Genomic DNA, 18,684 nt, shown 5'->3' on the forward strand with positions numbered 1-18,684 from the left:
GAGTTAGAGAGGGGGCGGAATCTTTCAAAAGCAACAGCTTGCTGAGGAAGTAGATCCGTGCAGGGGTGAGTAGAGACATGCAGCGGCTTTGTTTTTGTTTTCTACCCTATTAAACTCCATCAGATGCCTCGTGGTGACCGTCCAGCAGCCCGGGAATGTCCCCCGGAGCTGCCGATGGTTTCTGCGGCGTCACGTTGGCGTGTTTTACCGGTTATTTAGTGGGTCGGAGTGACAGAGCAGGTAGCGTTAGCAAACAGCAGGAAGTCCGGTTACTGCAGGTTTCCTGATAATCACAAATAAACAGGTCACAGAGCAGGCTGGGGGCGGAGGGATACACCAGGGCGGACTAATCTGACCCTGTTTATTCTCCACTGTTTACAGGCTAGAGCCTATTTGTTTAGGGAAGGACGCGAGGGGGCAGACAAGAGAAGGAAGGAGAGGAGGAAAGGAGGCAGAGAAGGAAAGGAGGAAGCAGAGAAGGAAAGGAGGGAGAAGAGGAAAGGATGAGGGGAAAGGGAAAGAAAGAGGCAGAGAAGGAAAGGAGGTGACAGGGAAGGAAAGTTGGAGGCAGAGAAGGATAAGAGGAAGTGGAGAAGGAGGCAGAGAAGGACAGGAGGAGACAGAAGGACAAGAGGAAGTAGAGAAGGATAAGAGGAGGCAGAGAAGGACAGGAGGAGGCAGAGAAGGAGTCAGAGAAGGACAGGAGGAAGTAGAGGAGGCAGAGAAGGAAAAGAGGAGGCCATTAAATATTTTTTGTCTTTGTGGCAGCAGGTGGCGATGCTGTGACATCACACCTCTAGGCATCCAATGACAGCACTGGGATCATGCCCGTGGGCGGGGTTCTTCGCAGGACGGACTGATGAGGAGGAGGCAGAGCCATGACGGGCGAGGGGAGGAGGGTGGGCGGGTGGAGGCGGAGGAGGGCGTGCCGGTGGGCGGGGCACCCCAGCTCGCCGTCTTCCTGTTCCCCTCCGAGATGGCGTTCTACGCCGAGCAGAGGAGCACCCACAGGCGGGTGCTGACCCTCTACAACCCCTACACCTTCAGCCTGAGCTTCAAGAGTGAGTGCAGCCATGTTTAGGGTGTGGCCACGCTCCCTCCGCCTCTAACAGCCTCTCTCTGTCCTCACAGTGTGGTGCACGGCGCCCTCGCTCTACAGGGTGGTGGAGGCGGAGGGCAGCGTCCGGGCCAAGTCCTGCGTCGACCTGTGAGTGCTTTAAACATCATTTAACATAGTTAAAGGGACAGTCATGTGATCAGACACTTCCTCTTCCTGTCAGGGTGGTGCGTCACCTCGACGTCTCTCCCAGAAACTGGGGCCGCAGGGATCGGTTCCGCATGGAGGTGAGGGGAGGAGGTCAGGTTGGGAGACGGGAGATCTGGGCGGAGCTTAAAGGAGGCCGAGAGGAAGAGGAGCAAAGAGGAGGCCAGCAGAGGGCTCCACCCCCTCTAACTGCTCTATCCCCTCTGCTCGTGCCCACACACACACGCCTGCCGCTGCCTGCCTGCACAGGTGAGACACACAGATGATTGGACAGCTCCTACAGCAGTGCACTCTGGGACATGTAGTTCATGTTACTGATGAGGTTTCTGTGTGTGTGTGTGCAGCTGTGCGCAGTGTGTCTCAGTGGGTTGTGTGTGTGGCCGTGGCGATGCTCTGTGTCACGGTGTTGATGCTCCCCCTCCACACCGACAGCAGCTCAGTGGTTCCACGCTGGCTGCACGTCTCCACCAATCAGAAGCTTGTCTGTGCCTACACCCTAGGTAACACACACACCTGCATATCTGTGTGATCAGACAGAGAGAGGAGGCAAGGAAGGAAGTGAGGAAAGGGAAACAAAGAAGTAGAGAAGGAAGCAGAAAAGAAAACTAGGGGACAGATAAGAAAAGGGAAGGAAGGAAGGAGGCAGAGAAGTAAATGAGAAGGTAAAGAAGCAAGGAGATAGAGAAGGAAATAATGGAACAAGGAGGTAGAAAAGGAAATGAAAAGGTAGTAAAGAAAATGAGGCACATTACGAAACAAGGACATAGAGAAGGAACTGAGGATTTAAAGGAGGTAGAGAAGGAGATTAGGATGCAGTAAAGGAAACAGAAAGGGAGAGAAGGAAGCGAGGAGATGTGGAAGGAAGCAGTGACGGTGTGGTTGTCTCCTAGGTCTCATCACCATGGTGTTTCTCCAGTGACGTCACGCTGCAGTGACCTGTGACCTCGCCGCCGTCCATGTGGGAGCTGAGGGTCTTCGTGATGAATGTCATGTGACCGCTGAGTGTTTGAAAAAGCTTTATTTAAACGTGTAAAGGATGCAGACCGAGCTCAGTCTGCATTCCAGGACGCCTCGAGGCCACGGTGGATGTGTGTGTTATGTGTGTTCAGATGTAAATAAAAGAGAAAGGGATGATTTCCACGATTTATGGTCTTTATTGAGCTGTGAACGGAGCTGTCAGCAGCATGTTTGTATAAAGTTATTCCGAACAGTCCTCAGAGGGGAACGCCGGAGCGGTCTGAGGGTCTCTGATGGATGTGGGCGGCTGTGTCAGGAGTTCAGACTCCGACCTGCTGCTCAGCGTGTCGCACTTTGTCACAGAGATGTCAATGAATACATTTTTTTTTTTAAAGTCCAAACTTTGCGTGCTTAGGGCTTCTGGGTAATGGCGGGCCTGGGAGTCATTTCTCCCTGAGCTTCCTAAGAAGTCCAAACTTAAAAGTTAATTTACGCAGCCACTGTCACAAACCCAGCTTGAGACATGCAGAAAAACAACAAATTCACGTGTTCAGCAGTCGAACCCTGCAGAACAGAAGCTCCGGGAGCGAAGACGACTACACCACACCCATGGAAACAGCTTCAGCTAACAAACGGGAGACAGAGGCTAGCACCCCGACCACCACTCCTGAGAAAAAAACACACACATGGACAAAAGGACGAAAGGTACGTCCCAGAACACTGAGGCTATACTGAATGCTATAAGCTCGCTGGGACAGAAAGTAGATGACCGCGTGGAAGAAGTTGGTATTCAAATGAAACAGCACAGCGCAATGTTAGCGGATATCGCTAAGTCAGTGCAGGTCAACTCAGAGGAGTTTAAAGTGTGTAAGATGAAAATAATAGACATGGAGAAACAAGTGGATATACTCACCAAAGAAAATCTGCACCTGAAAGAAGGAGTCCTAACCAGTGAAAGATAGAAAAGATGGTGGTGCCTGTGCAGAAAAGGAAAAGTCCACTGAGAACATCCAAGCTGAAGTTTGGAGCTTCTGTGCAAAATTGAACCCGACTTAGCAACAAAGATAAATGAAGTTGATGCTGTCCACAGAGTTGGTTGTAAGATACAAAGCAGGAACCTACAAATCATCATCCTGTTTGTGAGGCGACATCTGGAGGAGAACTAAAACTTCTCCAGTTTGCAAAGAAGAAGGAATTCGCTTCTCAGAGGATTTGACCCCAGAAGACTGGAAAGCGAGACGAGCGCTGTGGCCAAGAATTGAAAAAGCAAGAAAAGAAGGCAAAGCGGCGGGCTTCAGGGACCCTTATGGTTTCATCGAAGGCAGACGCATTATGGAGAACCCTCCGGAGACAGAGATGCAGCATAAATATTTTGGAAAGGTTGTGGACAGTTCTGTTAAGGGGGCCTCTACTTTAAGGTTTTCCCACTCTCCTAACTTCTTCTAACATGTTCATGTGTTTAGTTAAAAACTCATCTTTCTTTTAGATCGTTTAGATCTGTATCTGTTTCTGCACGGCGAAGGAACGAACCAAGAAGATTCAGATGATTGGATTTTTCACCACAGAGAGGCGCCAGAAAGACTGAAGGCTGTCAATAAATGAATCAGTACAGTCTGTACCAAAACAAGTTGTAGAATCAGGAATTTGGCTCCCTGGCAGCCTTGGACTGCTGCTTATCTCATTCTTCTCCTGGATGTTTTGTTAACAGATATTAAGGAGCTTATCTGAAATATAGTGAATGACAGCACTATTGAAACACCACTTCTTAAATGGGAACACTTCAAATATAACATTAGGAAGCATTCAGTTAGATTTGGACAAGATTTAAAGAGGAAAATGAAAGCAGAAGAAATGATGGTGGTCAAAGGTCTTATGTCACTTTACAGTAAATTAAGTTGGAGTGATGAGGACAAAGAAACCATAAACACATCACAGTCTAAATATGATGAGATATGAATAGGAAAAAGGTGCCTACAGAAGGTCCAGAGGCAGGTGGATCGAAGAGGGAGAAAAGAACAGTGTCTGCCTCTGTGACTTCGAAAAACGCACACAGGAATATAATGCAATTAATGGTCTTATGACTGATGGATGTTCAGAGCCTAAATGAATAACAAAGTGTTTAATTTTTACATTCATCTCTACAAATCTTCACATACAGAATAAAAGACTTCATTCTTTTTTGATAAAGTAAGAAATCTGATTCCTATTATTGATGAAAGGTTAAGAATCTCTGAATTTGATGGAACTTATGGAAACAATGAAACAAGGTATAATAAAACTAACCCCCAAACCTGGAAAAGATAAGAAAAATGTAAACAATTTAAGACCTATTACACTTTTGAATACAGATTACAGGATCCTCACCACAGGTTTGGCAACATGATCAAAAACAGGTTTATCTAAACTAATCAAACACAGTCTGGCTCCTAAAAGGCAGATCCATCCATAACAACACCGCCTGGTTCAGGACCTTATTGATTACAGTCATCTGATACAAGATGATGGTTTGATGTTGTTTCTAGATTTCCATAAAGCGTTCGATTCTGAGGAACAAACATTTACTGTCAACACACTGAGACATTTTGGTAACAGGTTTATTGATATGATCACTATGTTGAACACCAATATAAACAGCTGTATTTATCTGAGGGCACATGTGCTACATTTACAGTAGAAAGAGGGATTAGGCAGGGTTGTAATATCTCACCTCTCTTATTTATTATAGTCACAGAACTACTAGCAATAACTATAAAAAAACTCCAGTATCGAAGGGTTGGAAATAAATAAGCATAAAATAATCATAAGCCAGTTTGTAGATGACACTCTTCTTAAAGAACAAAGAGCAAACACAGCTGGTTTTAAAGGAATTAGAGTTGTTTTCTCAGGGCTGCAGTTAAAATGTGAAATTATGAGCATTCATAACTGCTCTGAATCCTCCATTTTCAATATCCCAGTTAAAAAAAGAGATCAGGTATTTAGGAATCTGGATCTTTAGGAAGTCGTTGTTTTTCTTGTTTATGCTTTACTAATAAAAACAAACAAACAAACAAACAAATCTTTGCGTGCCTGACACCGGAAACGCACCTGAAGGCGCTGCGCTCTTCTCGCGTGAACTTATAGTGACCGCGAGACTTGGAGCGAGGCGTAAGCATAGACGTGTGTATTCCCGTGTGTATGCGGAGTTCCGGCGGGGCAGGAGGAGCGGAGAAATGGAGGAGAAGAAGCAGGACGAGCCGAGCAGCGGCCGCGGGGAGTCCTCCTCAGGAGGCGCTGAGATCCAGGTGGGAGAGCAGCAGGACGGTCTGAGGGTCCGTGTGGGTCACAGGGGGATGTTTGTAACTTTACCGAGCGTGAGACCGGAGACACGGAGGCAAACATCGCTGCACAAACAGCGGGAATTCCGCGGGGCGTTTAAGTGCACCTCGGATACTCAACAATCAGTACAACAAAAGCCACGAGGGCTGTTTTTAGTTCCATAACGTGGACATGAATATGGTGCAGTTTGGAGGTTTGTTTAATCTTTCGATGCAGATGATGCTGTGACTTTGCCTTCAAACCAGGACTGTCAAACTTAAGCAAGAACGGGCTGATCAGGATTAACCTTTATTGAACATCTAAACTGAACATCTTTTAATCAGTAATATGAATACGAATTACCAGAAAACAGAAACTTTTCCTTCTACACATTAAATAATGTTTTTCTTCAAAAATAACATCAGGAAAAATTAGAATCACAATTTTTGCAATTTCTTTTTGATGTGATATCAGCAAAAAGTCCAGAAACAAGTTATTTAGTTTCCCTCTTATTCCATTTCTTTCCTACCTTCCATGAACTGACAGATTTCCTCAGGTAGCTCATCACCTGAGTGATCAGGCAGGAACTGTTTCCTCCAGACAGACTGAAAGTGCTGTGATTGAAAGCTTTGCCTCTTATAAACCTCTCTGTGTGTGTTACGGTGATTGTGACGCGTTGTGTCTGCAGGACTTTGCTGAATGCAGACGGTGCAGAGCAGAGTTTTCCTTCCAGCAGCATCACTGCAACGCTGAGCGGTTAAAACGCCGGCACCCTGGAGCTGCGACGTCAGCTCTGCGCCCTGGAGCTGCGACGTCAGCTCTGCGCCCTGGAGCTGCGACGTCAGCTCTGGATGGATACGTTAGAGCGTCGCTGATACCTGTTACTGTTTGTACAGGAATGTTTCTGTTAGTTTACCTGTCAGCAACAAGCTCTCATGGATGATGTTTGCTGAGCGCTAGGGCTGGGCAATATATCAATTTTTTAAAAAATATTGGTATATTTTCATACGCGATATGAGATGAGACAGTATCATTTATATCGATGTAGTCTAGGTCGTGTTACAGTCATACTTGTAGCTCCACCAGTTCACCTTTCTCTTCTCCCAGTTTGCCTCTGCACAGCTTTACACTGTCCCGCCTCTCTCCGCTTCCCCCCTAAAATCATCCAGGAAGTGACTGCATGGCAGTGTTCCCCATAGACATATGGTGTGTGGTGGAATTTCTTGTGATGCATAAGTTTATTTTCTTGCACAAGGAGAGAAGCTCACAGCAGAGGGTGAATCTGAGTGATATTCTCTGAAGCATCTGTACTTACATACAGCTTATATACACTTAACTCAGCCCCACCCTGGGTATAAAAACAGTTGACCTTAAGTCGTGCTTCTTGGAACGTGCCGGATGGGGTGACATTGAGAGAAATTCAGAGAAAAAGAGAGGAGGGGTCTCTGTTTGAGCGACAGTGGAAACAGGAACTGAGATGAACTCAGCGAATACAGAAATAAATTTGCAAGTGTTCAAAATATGCCAAGTACAAAACATGTACTTTAAATTTTTCCATTACAGGTGTTCCCTACTTAGTGACGTTGTTGCTAGATTGGTGGCTTTTCAGACCCTGCAGGTGACTTTTTTTTTTCAAAGAGCGACTCGCTACAAATGTAGCAACTTTTCCCGGTGATGGCAGCGACTTTTGGAGAGTTTTGGAAACCTGAAATCCTCCACTGTCACTGTGTGTTGTGTACATACAGCCTTTGTACCGCGTCTTTCGTATGCTTTGGCATCGCCCGGACCCCCTGGCTGCGGGAGGGCCCGGCATTACCACAACTCCATAGCAGAAGTTGGTTTGTACCGCAAGTCATGTGACCTTAATAGTGGAAGTGGGTGTTTTTTGTGTGCTTGCAGACGCTGCATTTTGCGTGTAGCTGTGATACGTCAGCGCATGTCTCTGGATTTACTGAGATGGCTAAAATCCTGCAGATGGAATTTTTTTCATTCAATCAGTCACAGTACTGGATATACAGGAGTACACACAGGAGGAAGTATTTTCCAGTGAAGTAGACTTCATCAGACTGGCTTTGTAAAGAATCAGTCAGCCTTTTGCTGTTTTTGCTCTGTATCTTTTCTGTTTACATTTTAATAGCACAGCTGTGAGTCTTTTTATAGAGGGAAAAAGTATTAATTTATTTGAGGAGCATTATTATTTAAATATGCCAGTAGTTGATTTTTGAGTAATTTCTCATGTATATCTACAGCTGAATATTAATAAAAGTGTCTGTGTGACATCTGGGACATGTAGCTTTTATTTTTTTATTTATTTATTTTTTTAAAACCTTTATTGTACCAGGTAAAAATGTTTGAGAACTAGTTCTCATTTACAAACATGACCTAGCTTTGACTCAGAGGAGCCTTTTTAATTATACCTTTTGGAAATAAATAAAAAAAAAAACAAACACAAAAAAAAAAGAAAAAAAGATATATATATATATATATATATATATATATATATATATATATTAGGGGTGGGACTCGATTAAAAAAATTAATCGAATTAATTACAAGCTTTGTAATTAATTAATCGAAATTAATCGCATTTTTTTTTTTTTTTTATACTCTTTATTTAACATTTTTCATTACAATAAAACATACAACACACACTGAACTTGGGGCACTGATTCTTAGTTAAGTATATATATACATTACAAGATATTACACCTAGTTATGCTTCCTTGCTCTTGTATGTTAACCATTTAGACCAACGTTTATTGTAAGAATGTCCTTTCATACGTAAAAGAAATGTCAGTTTTTCCATAGAATGAATCTCCTCCACGACGTCCCTCCAGTGGTCCAGCTGGGGGGGGGGTGTCTTTAGCCAAGATCGTGTAATTGCTTTTTTGCTAGCAATTGATAGAATTTTAAAAAGGTACTCATCCTCTTTTTGAAACAATTCTCCAGATATCAGCCCCAACAGAAAAATTCTAGGATCTTTGGGGATGACATACCCCAAAATTATCCCAGTAGTCTGACAGATTCCATCCCAGTAAGCTGCCAACTTTGGGCAGGACCAAAATACATGAGAATGATTGGCGTTCCGATATCCACATTGTCTCCAACATTGCTGTTCTTCCCCTCTATATCTACTAGTAATTTGCGGTGTAATAAAGTATCTAATTAAACACTTCCATCCAAATTCCCTCCATCTTTTAGAACTGGTAGACGTCTGTTGTGCCACACACATAGAAAGCCAAGCATCCTCTGTAATTTTTACTCCCAATTCCCTTTCCCATTTAGACTTAATATTCAAGGTGTTATTTCCATTATGTTTCTGCAACCCCTTATATAGTTTGGAAACAGTTTTGCATGGGAGGTGCGTATAAGCATTTGCAAAAATGTTCACAATAGTATTACCTTCTGGAGGAACACCTTTTTTAATTTTTGAATTGTAAAAGTGCCTGACCTGGAAATATTTAAATAAATCTCTATTCTCAAGGTTGTAATCCCTTTTCAGTTGCTCAAATGTTTTAAAAGTGTTACCTTCTACAAACTGGCACAAAGCCACAAGCCCTCTATCTTTCCAATCTAAAAAAGAAGAATCTAATTCTCCTGGTCGGAAATTTGAGTTACAGGAGGGCCACATCAGAAGTCCAGTGACATCTGCCAATCTGTACCTATCAACCACTTCTTTCCAGATTAACAACGTATCTTCATCTATACCATTCCCATTTTTGTCTGTAACTATTTTACCTCCCAGACGTGTCTGAGGTTGGGCCCCACCCTGGCTAAGTTCAATCTGTTTCCATCTAGTCTCCATTTCCAAGGAGCACCAGCAGACCATGAATCTCATCTGAGATGCGTAATAGTATTCTCTCAAATTTGGAAGAGCCAGACCCCCCTGGTCCCTATTAATTTGGAGTGTTTTAAATTTTACTCTTGGTCTGGTCCCGGACCAAATAAATCTGGAGATCAATCTGTCCCAGGCATGAAACTGTGCGCTAGATATTCTAGTAGGCAATGACATGAAAAGATATAAAAATCGAGGAAGTAGATTCATCCTCACTATTTCCATTCTAGCTGTGAAGTCCAACAATAACCTTGCCCAGGCTGTCAAATCTTTTTGTATGTTTTCAGTAAGATTATCAAAGTTCAAACTAAATAACTCATCCAAGTCTCGAGAAATGAATACTCCTAAATATTTTAGCTTTTTGGCATCCCACCTAAGTCCATATGTCTTTCTTATAAATTTACTAGGTGAGTAGTTAATTGTCAGAACCTGTGTTTTTGTGATGTTTAGACTGTAGCCCGACAGTTGACCAAACTCAGTTAATGCTGACATAACTCTGGGGAGCGTTGTATCTGGATTTTGGAGGTATGTGATTACATCATCTGCAAAGAGGGCAATCTTGTGTTCTATATTTGCAAAACTAACTCCCTTTATCCCATCATCCTCTCTAATGGCCTGTGCCAAGGGTTCAATGAATATTGCAAAAAGCGATGGGCTTAGACAACATCCCTGACGGGTTCCTCTGTGTAGTTGGAAGCTGTTTGTTAGGTGCCCATTGATTTTTACCCTGGCCCGTGGTTCATCATAAAGTGATCGCAAGCACCTAATAAACTGGTTATTAAAGCCCAGGCGCTCTAGTACCTTATATAAAAAAGTCCAGTTGACCCTATCAAAGGCTTTTTCTGCATCTAAACTAATTAATGCGGCACTGAGGCCCTGCTTTTTAGCTTGGTCTAATATATGCAATGTTCGTCTTATGCTGTCATGGGTTTGTCGGCCTTTGATGAATCCCGTCTGGTCTTCATGTATTAGGTCTAACAAATAATACTCCATTCTCCGAGAAATTATTGATGTAAAAATTTTATAGTCGACATTCAGAATTGAGATTGGGCGATATGATTCGCAGTATTCAACATTTTTCCCTTCTTTAGGGAGGACCGATATTACAGCCTCTCTCCAAGATGGTGGGATCTCAGCTCTGCTCAATGTCCAGTTCAAAGATTCAAGCAGGACAGGAGATAGCTCCTTCCTGAACGTCTTGTACCATTCATTTGGGAACCCATCGCTACCTGGGCACTTATTACTTTTCAAATGTCCAATAACTGTATCTAATTCTTCCTGTGTGATGGGGGCAGTTAGAGTTTTGTTTTGGGTTAGACCTAGTGAAGGTAGATCCAAAGATGCCAAATAATTATCAATATCAGTTATGTTAACTGATCTTGGGGCAGAATATAGTGTTTTAAAATAATTTTCAAAGGTCTTATGTATTTTATCCATGTCATAGGTTAAATTACCATCAGAGGGTTCTCTAATTTTGGTAATCGAATGCTTCAAATGGTGTTTACGAAGTTGTCTGGCTAAGATCCGGGTAGCTTTTGGGCCTGATTCGTAGAATGTTTGTTTGCAGAATCTTAATTTTTCCTCAAGTTCCTCGAATATCATATCGTTTATTTTGTTTTTAGTTTTTGTTATTTGTTCTAAAAATTCTCCATTGTTAGTTATTTGCTGTTTTAGTTCTAAGTTCCTCAGAGTTTTTTCCAGTTCATCGTATTTTAACCTCTTTATTTTTTTGAGGTAAGCAGTTCTAGAAATTAGTCTCCCTCTCATTACTGCCTTGACCGTGTCCCAAACTAAGGTGGGATTTACCTGCCCATTATTATTGTCTTTTACACATTCCGTTATTTCTTTTCTAATCTCCTTTGTTGTGGATTCATTATTAAGAATACCTATATTTAAGCGCCATAATGTTGTTTTAGGCCTACTAGTCAGACAGATGGACAAATAGATAATATTGTGGTCTGAAATATCAGATGTTCCAATTAAGCATTCCTTCACTTTAGATCTATCAATGGTGTTCATCAGAAACAGGTCAATCCTGGAGTGGACTTTGTGGGTAGAAGAGAAATGGGTAAATTCTCTTTCTTTAATATGGAGACCCCTCCAGACATCAAACAGGCCCATCTCCCTGATCAGGATATTTAGGTCTTTTGACCTACCAGTTTTTTGTTTCTTATGGCTTGTCGTATCTAGAGCAAAATTAGGGATTGTGTTCCAGTCTCCAGCACAAATAAGAACTCCTTCGCTAAGTGAGATAATGATGTCAAAGAACGTTTTTAAGAAAGTCCTGTCGCTCTCTGGCGGTACATATACATTAACTATCGTGACCACAACATTATCAATTCTCCCCTTTATAATAACAAATCTGCCCTCTTTATCTCCCTTCTCAGATATCAATTCAAAGTTCAGTGAATTAGAAATCAGGGTGATTACCCCGCTCTTTCTACTGTTTCTACAAGAGCTATAAAACGTGTTTAAGTAACCAAGTGACTTAAATTTGTCATGTTCTTGTTTAGACATATGTGTCTCTTGTAAAAGAGCAATTTGTATCCCATCTTTCTTCAATTTGGCTAAGACCCTTTTTCTTTTCACTGGACTATTCAAACCGTTTACATTCAAGGAAGCAATTTTTAAATTATATGACAGTATTGTACATAAATACCTTGACTGATTTGGCCCCTGAATCCAAAACACGAACAGTAACAAAACAAAACAGTAACAAACTGACTTCCAAGGTGAGGAGAAGCTCCTTCTTCTCGCTCTTGACCCCGTTGGCAAGTCGAGGGTTAAACCTCTCAAACTGAGAGGGCCCAAAAAGGACGGTAGAAGCGCCTTTGGGAAAAAACACGTCCATCCTATTAGTCCAACGTAGAAAAAAGATAAACAGTGACCTCTCCCACGAAGTAGTAAATCAGAGCCTAGTCAAAATAATACTGCATTATGTCATGTTGTTCTGCCTATTTTCATTCGATCATGCTCCGCTGGAAATCCTGTAGTTTGTTCTTGGCTCTCAGCGCCACCGCAGCGCCGCTGTTATCCACCGGCTGCCAGCCCAGCAGCTCCCGAAGCTTCCACTCCGCTCTGGAAACACCGTCAGCTATCGCCGGTTCCTCCGCCTGGATTCCGCGTCTCTTCAGCTCGTTGTAGGCTTCCCGGGCGCTGGAATATGTGCGAGTTCCTGATTCCCAGTGGATCCTTATGTTGGTAAACGGTGTTTGAAAGCGGATGCCTTTCACTTTGAGCGCTTTCTTGATAGCGTTATATTCTCTGCGCTTCTTCACTATCTCGGGTGCATAATCGTGGTCGAAGTGAATAATTGAAGAGCCCACCTGGATCTTGCCTTTTTTCCACACTTCTCTTAAGATCTTTTCCTTTGTGGAAAATTCCAGAAAGTTGACAATAATAGCCCTCGGTGGTGATTCGGGTGGGGGTTTACTTGTCAGAGTGCGATGTGCGCGCTGTATTTTCAAGTCCAGGTCCTCCGGTAGTTGTAGCTGGCTTCTCAAAAGCGTTTCGATATACTGTGTAGTGGAGTTCCCCTCCTGACCTTCTGGCACCCCAAATACACGAACGTTGCTTCTTCTGGAACGGGACTCTAAATCAAGCACTTTAAGCTGTGTTTTCCTCTGTTGTTCGATGCAGAAGCACAGCGCCTCCGTTGCCTCCTTTGCCCAGGTCTCTACTTGATGAACGCGGGCCTCCGCCTCATCAACACGCTCTGCCAGGCCCTGTACTTCAGTGGCGATATTGTCCAGCTTACCGTTGATCTCATGTCCCAGATGGTCGATATTTTGTTGTAGCTTTGCATTATCCCCCTTTAAGGCAGTCTTCAAATCGTCGATAGCCTTAAGAATTCCTTCCGAGTCCATGTTCGTTCCAGTGCTTTCAGCGTCTGAGCTAGCCACGTTGTCGTTAGCTTGTTTCAGGCACATGGTAGCCTTAGCTACTAGGGCACTTTTATCCTGAGCTTTAGGCATTTTTGTCGATTTTTTATGGCTCGACATGTTTCCCCTCCCGTTCATAAATTATTTTATCGAAACCGTGAGCGGATTAACGAGTTTTGAACGGAATATTTTGAAGTTAAGGTGGGAGAGAGGCTCTAACGCACCCGTCTACTCCATTTGCTCCGGAAGTCCCCCCGACTACAACTCACATTTCGAAATTAATCGCATTTTAATCGCATTTCAATATTTAACATGATAAATATTAATTTAAGTTTAGTTGATGAATGAATCAATATACATAAGCTTAAACTTCAAGATTTTGTTTATTTTCCCACCAGTCTACTACACAGACCAATGAAGGGTGGAAGTGCTCCTGTGATAAGCAAACCCCTGAAATTAAAGTTAAGCATCATAACTGGATAGTTTTATTCAACATTAATGTCTCACTTGTTATAGTTGGAAATTAATCATTAGCTCAGCTGTATTCCTTGATGTTGAAATGTGTTATGCTTGTTTTAACAGCTTATTTTGAATTAAAGACTTAAAATTAAACCACAAAAAGGAGAAAAAGTTCGTTCTCCGTTTAACAGCTGCTTTTACACAGCTGTGCTTCGCACTCACGGTTGCTAGGCGACATGAGCTACGCAGAGGTGACGACAGGCGACGCTGATATGAAGGCTAGCTGCTCACTTCCGGCCTTTGTGGGTTGCGAAAGATGTGGGCCGGGTCCTTCGCAGGATGCAGCCCCTAATTTGGACATTGTGCGTCGATATAATCTAGGGCTGCATAAAACGATTATTTTAGTAATCGAGTATTCTATCAATTATTCCAGCGATTAATCGAGTAATCGGATAAGAAATACTTTTTTTTTATTAACAGTTTATCTGCATATTTTAACTTCCGTACTGCAGTTTCTCGCCATGTGAACAAACAGCGGTGAATGGAGCAGCTACAAAGTTCTCTTTTCTTCACCTTAACACTTGCTGATCAGGTGCTTGATGAAGGACCTCCAGCTGTTTCACAGATTTAATGGTGGTTACTAAAAGAAAAAGCTGCTGTTTTGGACGCTGGAAAAACGTTTCCTTTTTCACTACTTGAGCTCACCGTCACAGCTTCGCCTCTTTGCGCTTGCGCAGTTAAAACCGCTGCCTGCTATGAGTGTTCTGAAAAACTAGTGGCTGCGGGAGCCATGGCGCATGTGTGAGTAATGGTGTAATGCTTTGTATTCACAAGCATTCTCGAAAATACGTTTCTACTGCAGGTCTATATTTAGTCACTAATTAGGGATTAAAGTATAAAAAATATTTTGAAGGAGCCCCTCGGTCCTGGGGGGCGGGCCTTCCGGTACCGAACCATCGCTAGTGCTAATGGCCCGCGCTCGCTAGCAAACCAGTTCTGGTAGCTACAGCTGAAGTAAAGACAAAAATAGCAGCTGAAATTCTCAGCGAGCACAACACACACAGACACACAGAGAGCAGTGGAGGCGTGGAAATGCATGTCAGCGACAGTTGCCACCCGTCCCGTAAAGTACGGAACACGGCATGTTACGGAGCCGTATTCCACGGAGTCCCGTAACATACGGGGTTCTGTATTTTACGAGACAGGTGGCAACTCTAGTGATGATCCACTCTGTGTTAAATGAAATCCATCGCAGCGACGGAGAGCTTTTTAGAATGTGTGCTTGTGTATACGTGAGTGATTCACACTCCAGTCCAGTAGGTGGCGGTAATGCAGTTCTATGTTGGTTTGCCAGCCCCCAATAAACCCACAAAAAAACGTCAGCACTAATGCTGCTAATGCTAGTGAGGAGTGCCGCTTACACCGAGACAGCTGAGCGCTGCAGAGTTTAAACGAAGCATCGACACAGTAAATTTGTGTCGATAAATTTTTAGAATCGATTTAATCGAGTTAATCGATGAATCGTTGCAGCCCTAATATAATCTGTATGCCTGGAACGTGCACTGAGAAATGTTCCACGGTGCAAAGTGCGATTAAAATGCGTTAAAAATTTTAACGCGTTAATTTCCCTGTAATTAATTAATCGAAATTAACGCGTTAAAGTCCCACCCCTAATATATATATATATATATATATATATATATATATATATATATATCTCGCCATTCAGCTAAAAAATATCGAGATATTACTTTTGGTCCATATCGCCCAGCCCTGCTGAGCGCCACCATTTCAGTGATGTTAGCTAACGAGTGAAGGAAAACAGGAGCAGCTACGTTAGCTCCTTTTTGTTTTTTTCCTCACATTAATATCAGTGTTCACTCTGAATAATAAACCTCTGTATGAACTGAATCATCTGTAAACTTTAATTTGAAGCCTTATTTAATTTTTTGGACAAAGGCCATTTTTATTTATTTGCACATTATATTTTCATTTAACATAAAAATTGCATTCACTTTAAATATGCATTGTTTATTTGATATTTATTGTGACGGTCACATTAAGCTTGAAATACATTTGATTAGTTTCAAACTTGTATTTTTATGGGTCATTATTTTAATTGTGAGAAGAGAACAACAAGGAGATGTTAACAGGTGGGCAGGCTTGAACAGGTGAGGTAAGATTGAAATAATTGTTGACTAATCGATTTAAAAAAAAAAAAAAAAAAAAGACAGATTATTCAACTACCAAAATAACCTTTATTTGCAGCCCTATTTAACACTGAGAGTATCATTGCTGATACCACTGCTCTTTGTTGTGAATTGCCATACGAACAATGGAAACATATATCGGAGAATGCTTGTGAATACAAAGCATTACAACATTAAGCTGTTGCAGCCTCCAGTTTTTCAACAAAAACACTGATAACACAACAGCAGCAGCTGTTTTACTGCAGTCTGTCTGCACACGTGAGGGAAGCACAAAGAGGTGGAGCCTTTACTGAGACTGTGAGCTCAGGTGGAGTGAAAGGAAATGTTTTTCTAGCATCCGTTTTTTCTGTAACCACATTAAGCCTTTACTCGGAAACAGCTGGAGGTCCTTCATCAACCACCCGATCAGCAGGTCAAGAAAGGAGAACTTTGTAGCTGCTCTATCCACCCTGTTTATGTCATACAGCAAACATCTGCAGTATAGAAGTTAAAATACACAGATGGACTGTTAATTGGAAAAAGTATTTATCTGACTAATTGATGGAATAATCAATAGAATACTCAATTACTAAAATAATCAGTAGTTGCAAAACAGGCAAACTGAGGGCTACTTTAGATCTACGTAACATTGCATACTGTGACCAGTATCAGTGTGCTTCCTGAACTCTGTTCATGCCTCAGTTATACCAAAGAAAATTCTGCAGAGTAATTAATGCTGGTTTAATCAAAGTTATCACAGGTTTATAATAAACACTAATAAATACTGGAATATCAGGGCTGTGCAATTAACGCGGCATATGTATGTGGTCGCCGGCTTCACCACTAAGCCACCCAGGCGCCCCAAAACATGATTATTATTAAATGATTTTGTCACATCATGTTCTGTATACTCCTAGCCCTGATTTATTCTGCAGCTTTGAGTCTTTGCTGCCCTAAAACAAAACCTACGTAACTGGCCAGTGATGTTGCCAGCACTGACGCTTGTTCAGGTGTATTATGTGTTAATTACTGTTAATTAATTAACACTGTTTTTGTAATCATTGGGAGTCAAAATCATAATCTAAATCAAGTTGTGATTAATTGCACAGCCCGAGTGCTAATCTCTTAGAATATTGCAGTATTTATTAGTGTTTATTATAAACCTGTGATAACCTGGATTACACAAGCATTAATTACTCTGCGGAGTAACCAGCGATGAATCACTTAGTGTTAAAGGGAATCCATCTCAGAGACGGACAACTTTTTCGAATCTGAGTTTTTTTTCCTCTAACTCCTGAATTACACTCTAGTCCAGTAGGTGGCAGTAATGCAGCTCTAAGCTGGTTTGAAAACCCCAAGTAAACTGATAAGACGAGGGAGAACTAATGCTACTAATGCGGGGGAAATGCTGCACTTAAACAGAGACACTCAAGCGCTGCAGAGTTAGAACAAAACATCGAAGCAACAAATTTGATTCAAGAATTTTCTATAAATGAATTATTTGAGTTACTCGAGGACTCAAACTCATATAAAGCCTTAAATACCTGTCAGAGTCTTTAAAAGCAGCCCTATTTCAGCCTGGAAGCCAAACTGTAACATCAGAGAGAAAGGAAAGAGGAAGAGAAGGAATTGAGGAGTAGAAGCAAAGGAGAAAGTAAATAAGGAAGGGTGAGTGAGAAAAGGAGAGGATACAGATAGGTTGTAGAGAAGAAAATATTTCTTTCTTTTCTTCCCTGTTTCAGTATCCTTGTTTCCTTCTTAACCAACCTTAGAGTTAAAATAACATAGTTTATGTATTGTCCTGGTTGACCTGTGATTTCTGTAACAGATACACTGCCGATATTCTGCTTTAAACAGTGTTATTCTATATGAAGAGGGGGCACAAGCTCAGCCCCAGCTCCATGTAAACAGTCATTTGGTGAGAGTTTTTAATGAACCTGTGTGTGGTTTGTGTTATTATGGTCACTTCATTGTACCAAACCCTCTCTTCTCTCTTATCACAGAAACATGGAGGCCACAGGAAAGCCAGGTACCATAGCTCTCAGAGGAGTCACATGGTTGAGAACCCATACAGCTGTGATCAGTGTGAGTCTGCCTTTGCTCAGCTGCAGTATCTCAAGATACACCAGCGTGTTCACACAGGAGAGAGGCCATACAGCTGTGATATCTGCGGGTCTGCTTTCACTCAGTCATGCCATCTGCAGAAGCACAAACGAAGTCACACTGGAGAGAAACCGTACAGCTGTGACCAGTGTGGCCAAGCTTTTACATTGAAATGTAGCCTGAAAACTCACTACATACGATTTCACACTGCAGAGAAACCATACAGCTGTGACCAGTGTGGCCGAACTTTTGCTAAGAAATTTTCCCTGAAAGTCCATCAGCAAATCCATACCAGAGAGAGTCCTCACTGGTGTGAGGACTGTGGGAAAACCTTTTCCCATATGTGCATAATTAAAAATCATCATCGAGTGCATGCTGGAGAGAGGCCGTACAGCTGTGACCAGTGTGGGAAAACTTTCAAATTGAGGAGGACCTTAAAGATCCATGGAAAAACGCACACTGGGGAGAAACCATATAGCTGTGCAGAGTGTGGGCAAAGGTTTACTCGTCCATGCTCCCTGAGAAAACATCAGCGAATTCATACTGGAGAAAGGCCATACAGCTGCAACGAGTGTGGGAAAACCTTTAGTCAGCAATTTAGCCTTACATGTCACATGCAAATCCATACAGGAGACAAACCGTTCTGGTGCGAGGAATGTGGGAAGAAATTCCGTCAAAAGCACAGCTTAACATTACATCAAC

General features: G+C 42.4%; 2 protein-coding genes across 3 annotated transcripts; both read left to right on the forward strand.

Annotated features, from left to right (window-relative positions):
• Positions 1-2,380, forward strand: LOC115777019 (motile sperm domain-containing protein 1-like). Of its 2 annotated transcripts, none has more exons than XM_030724828.1 (6): positions 1-65; positions 772-1,061; positions 1,132-1,207; positions 1,281-1,513; positions 1,609-1,764; positions 2,155-2,380. In XM_030724828.1, the coding sequence occupies exons 2-6, from the start codon at positions 860-862 to the stop codon at positions 2,181-2,183; spliced, it is 696 nt and encodes a 231-aa protein (XP_030580688.1). In that variant the 5' UTR covers positions 1-65; positions 772-859; the 3' UTR covers positions 2,184-2,380. The 2 variants fall into 2 exon arrangements, with proteins under 2 accessions (XP_030580688.1, XP_030580687.1); XM_030724827.1 differs by having other exon boundaries at positions 15-65; positions 769-1,061.
• Positions 2,381-5,382: 3,002 nt separating this feature from the next.
• LOC115777025 (putative zinc finger protein 702) lies at positions 5,383-18,684 on the forward strand. The gene is made up of 3 exons (XM_030724833.1): positions 5,383-5,502; positions 17,883-18,428; positions 18,559-18,684. Exons 1-3 carry the CDS (start codon positions 5,431-5,433, stop codon positions 18,670-18,672), a joined length of 732 nt encoding a protein of 243 aa, XP_030580693.1. The 5' UTR covers positions 5,383-5,430; the 3' UTR covers positions 18,673-18,684.

The sequence above is a fragment of the Archocentrus centrarchus genome, unplaced genomic scaffold (assembly GCF_007364275.1).
Source record: "Archocentrus centrarchus isolate MPI-CPG fArcCen1 unplaced genomic scaffold, fArcCen1 scaffold_41_ctg1, whole genome shotgun sequence".
NCBI lineage: Eukaryota > Metazoa > Chordata > Actinopteri > Cichliformes > Cichlidae > Archocentrus > Archocentrus centrarchus.

What these genes read in the sequence shown, in the direction of transcription:
- LOC115777019 (XM_030724828.1), top strand. Translation starts at nt 860, where the DNA reads ATGAGGAGGAGGCAGAGCCATGACGGGCGAGGGGAGGAGGGTGGGCGG. An exon ending in GCCGCTGCCTGCCTGCACAG is followed by an intron (nt 1,514 to 1,608) that starts GTGAGACACACA and finishes GTGTGTGTGCAG; the next exon opens with CTGTGCGCAGTGTGTCTCAG. An exon ending in TGTCTGTGCCTACACCCTAG is followed by an intron (nt 1,765 to 2,154) that starts GTAACACACACA and finishes GTTGTCTCCTAG; the next exon opens with GTCTCATCACCATGGTGTTT.
- LOC115777025 (XM_030724833.1), top strand. Translation starts at nt 5,431, where the DNA reads ATGGAGGAGAAGAAGCAGGACGAGCCGAGCAGCGGCCGCGGGGAGTCC. An exon ending in CAGGAGGCGCTGAGATCCAG is followed by an intron (nt 5,503 to 17,882) that starts GTGGGAGAGCAG and finishes CTCTTATCACAG; the next exon opens with AAACATGGAGGCCACAGGAA. An exon ending in GGAGGACCTTAAAGATCCAT is followed by an intron (nt 18,429 to 18,558) that starts GGAAAAACGCAC and finishes GCAACGAGTGTG; the next exon opens with GGAAAACCTTTAGTCAGCAA.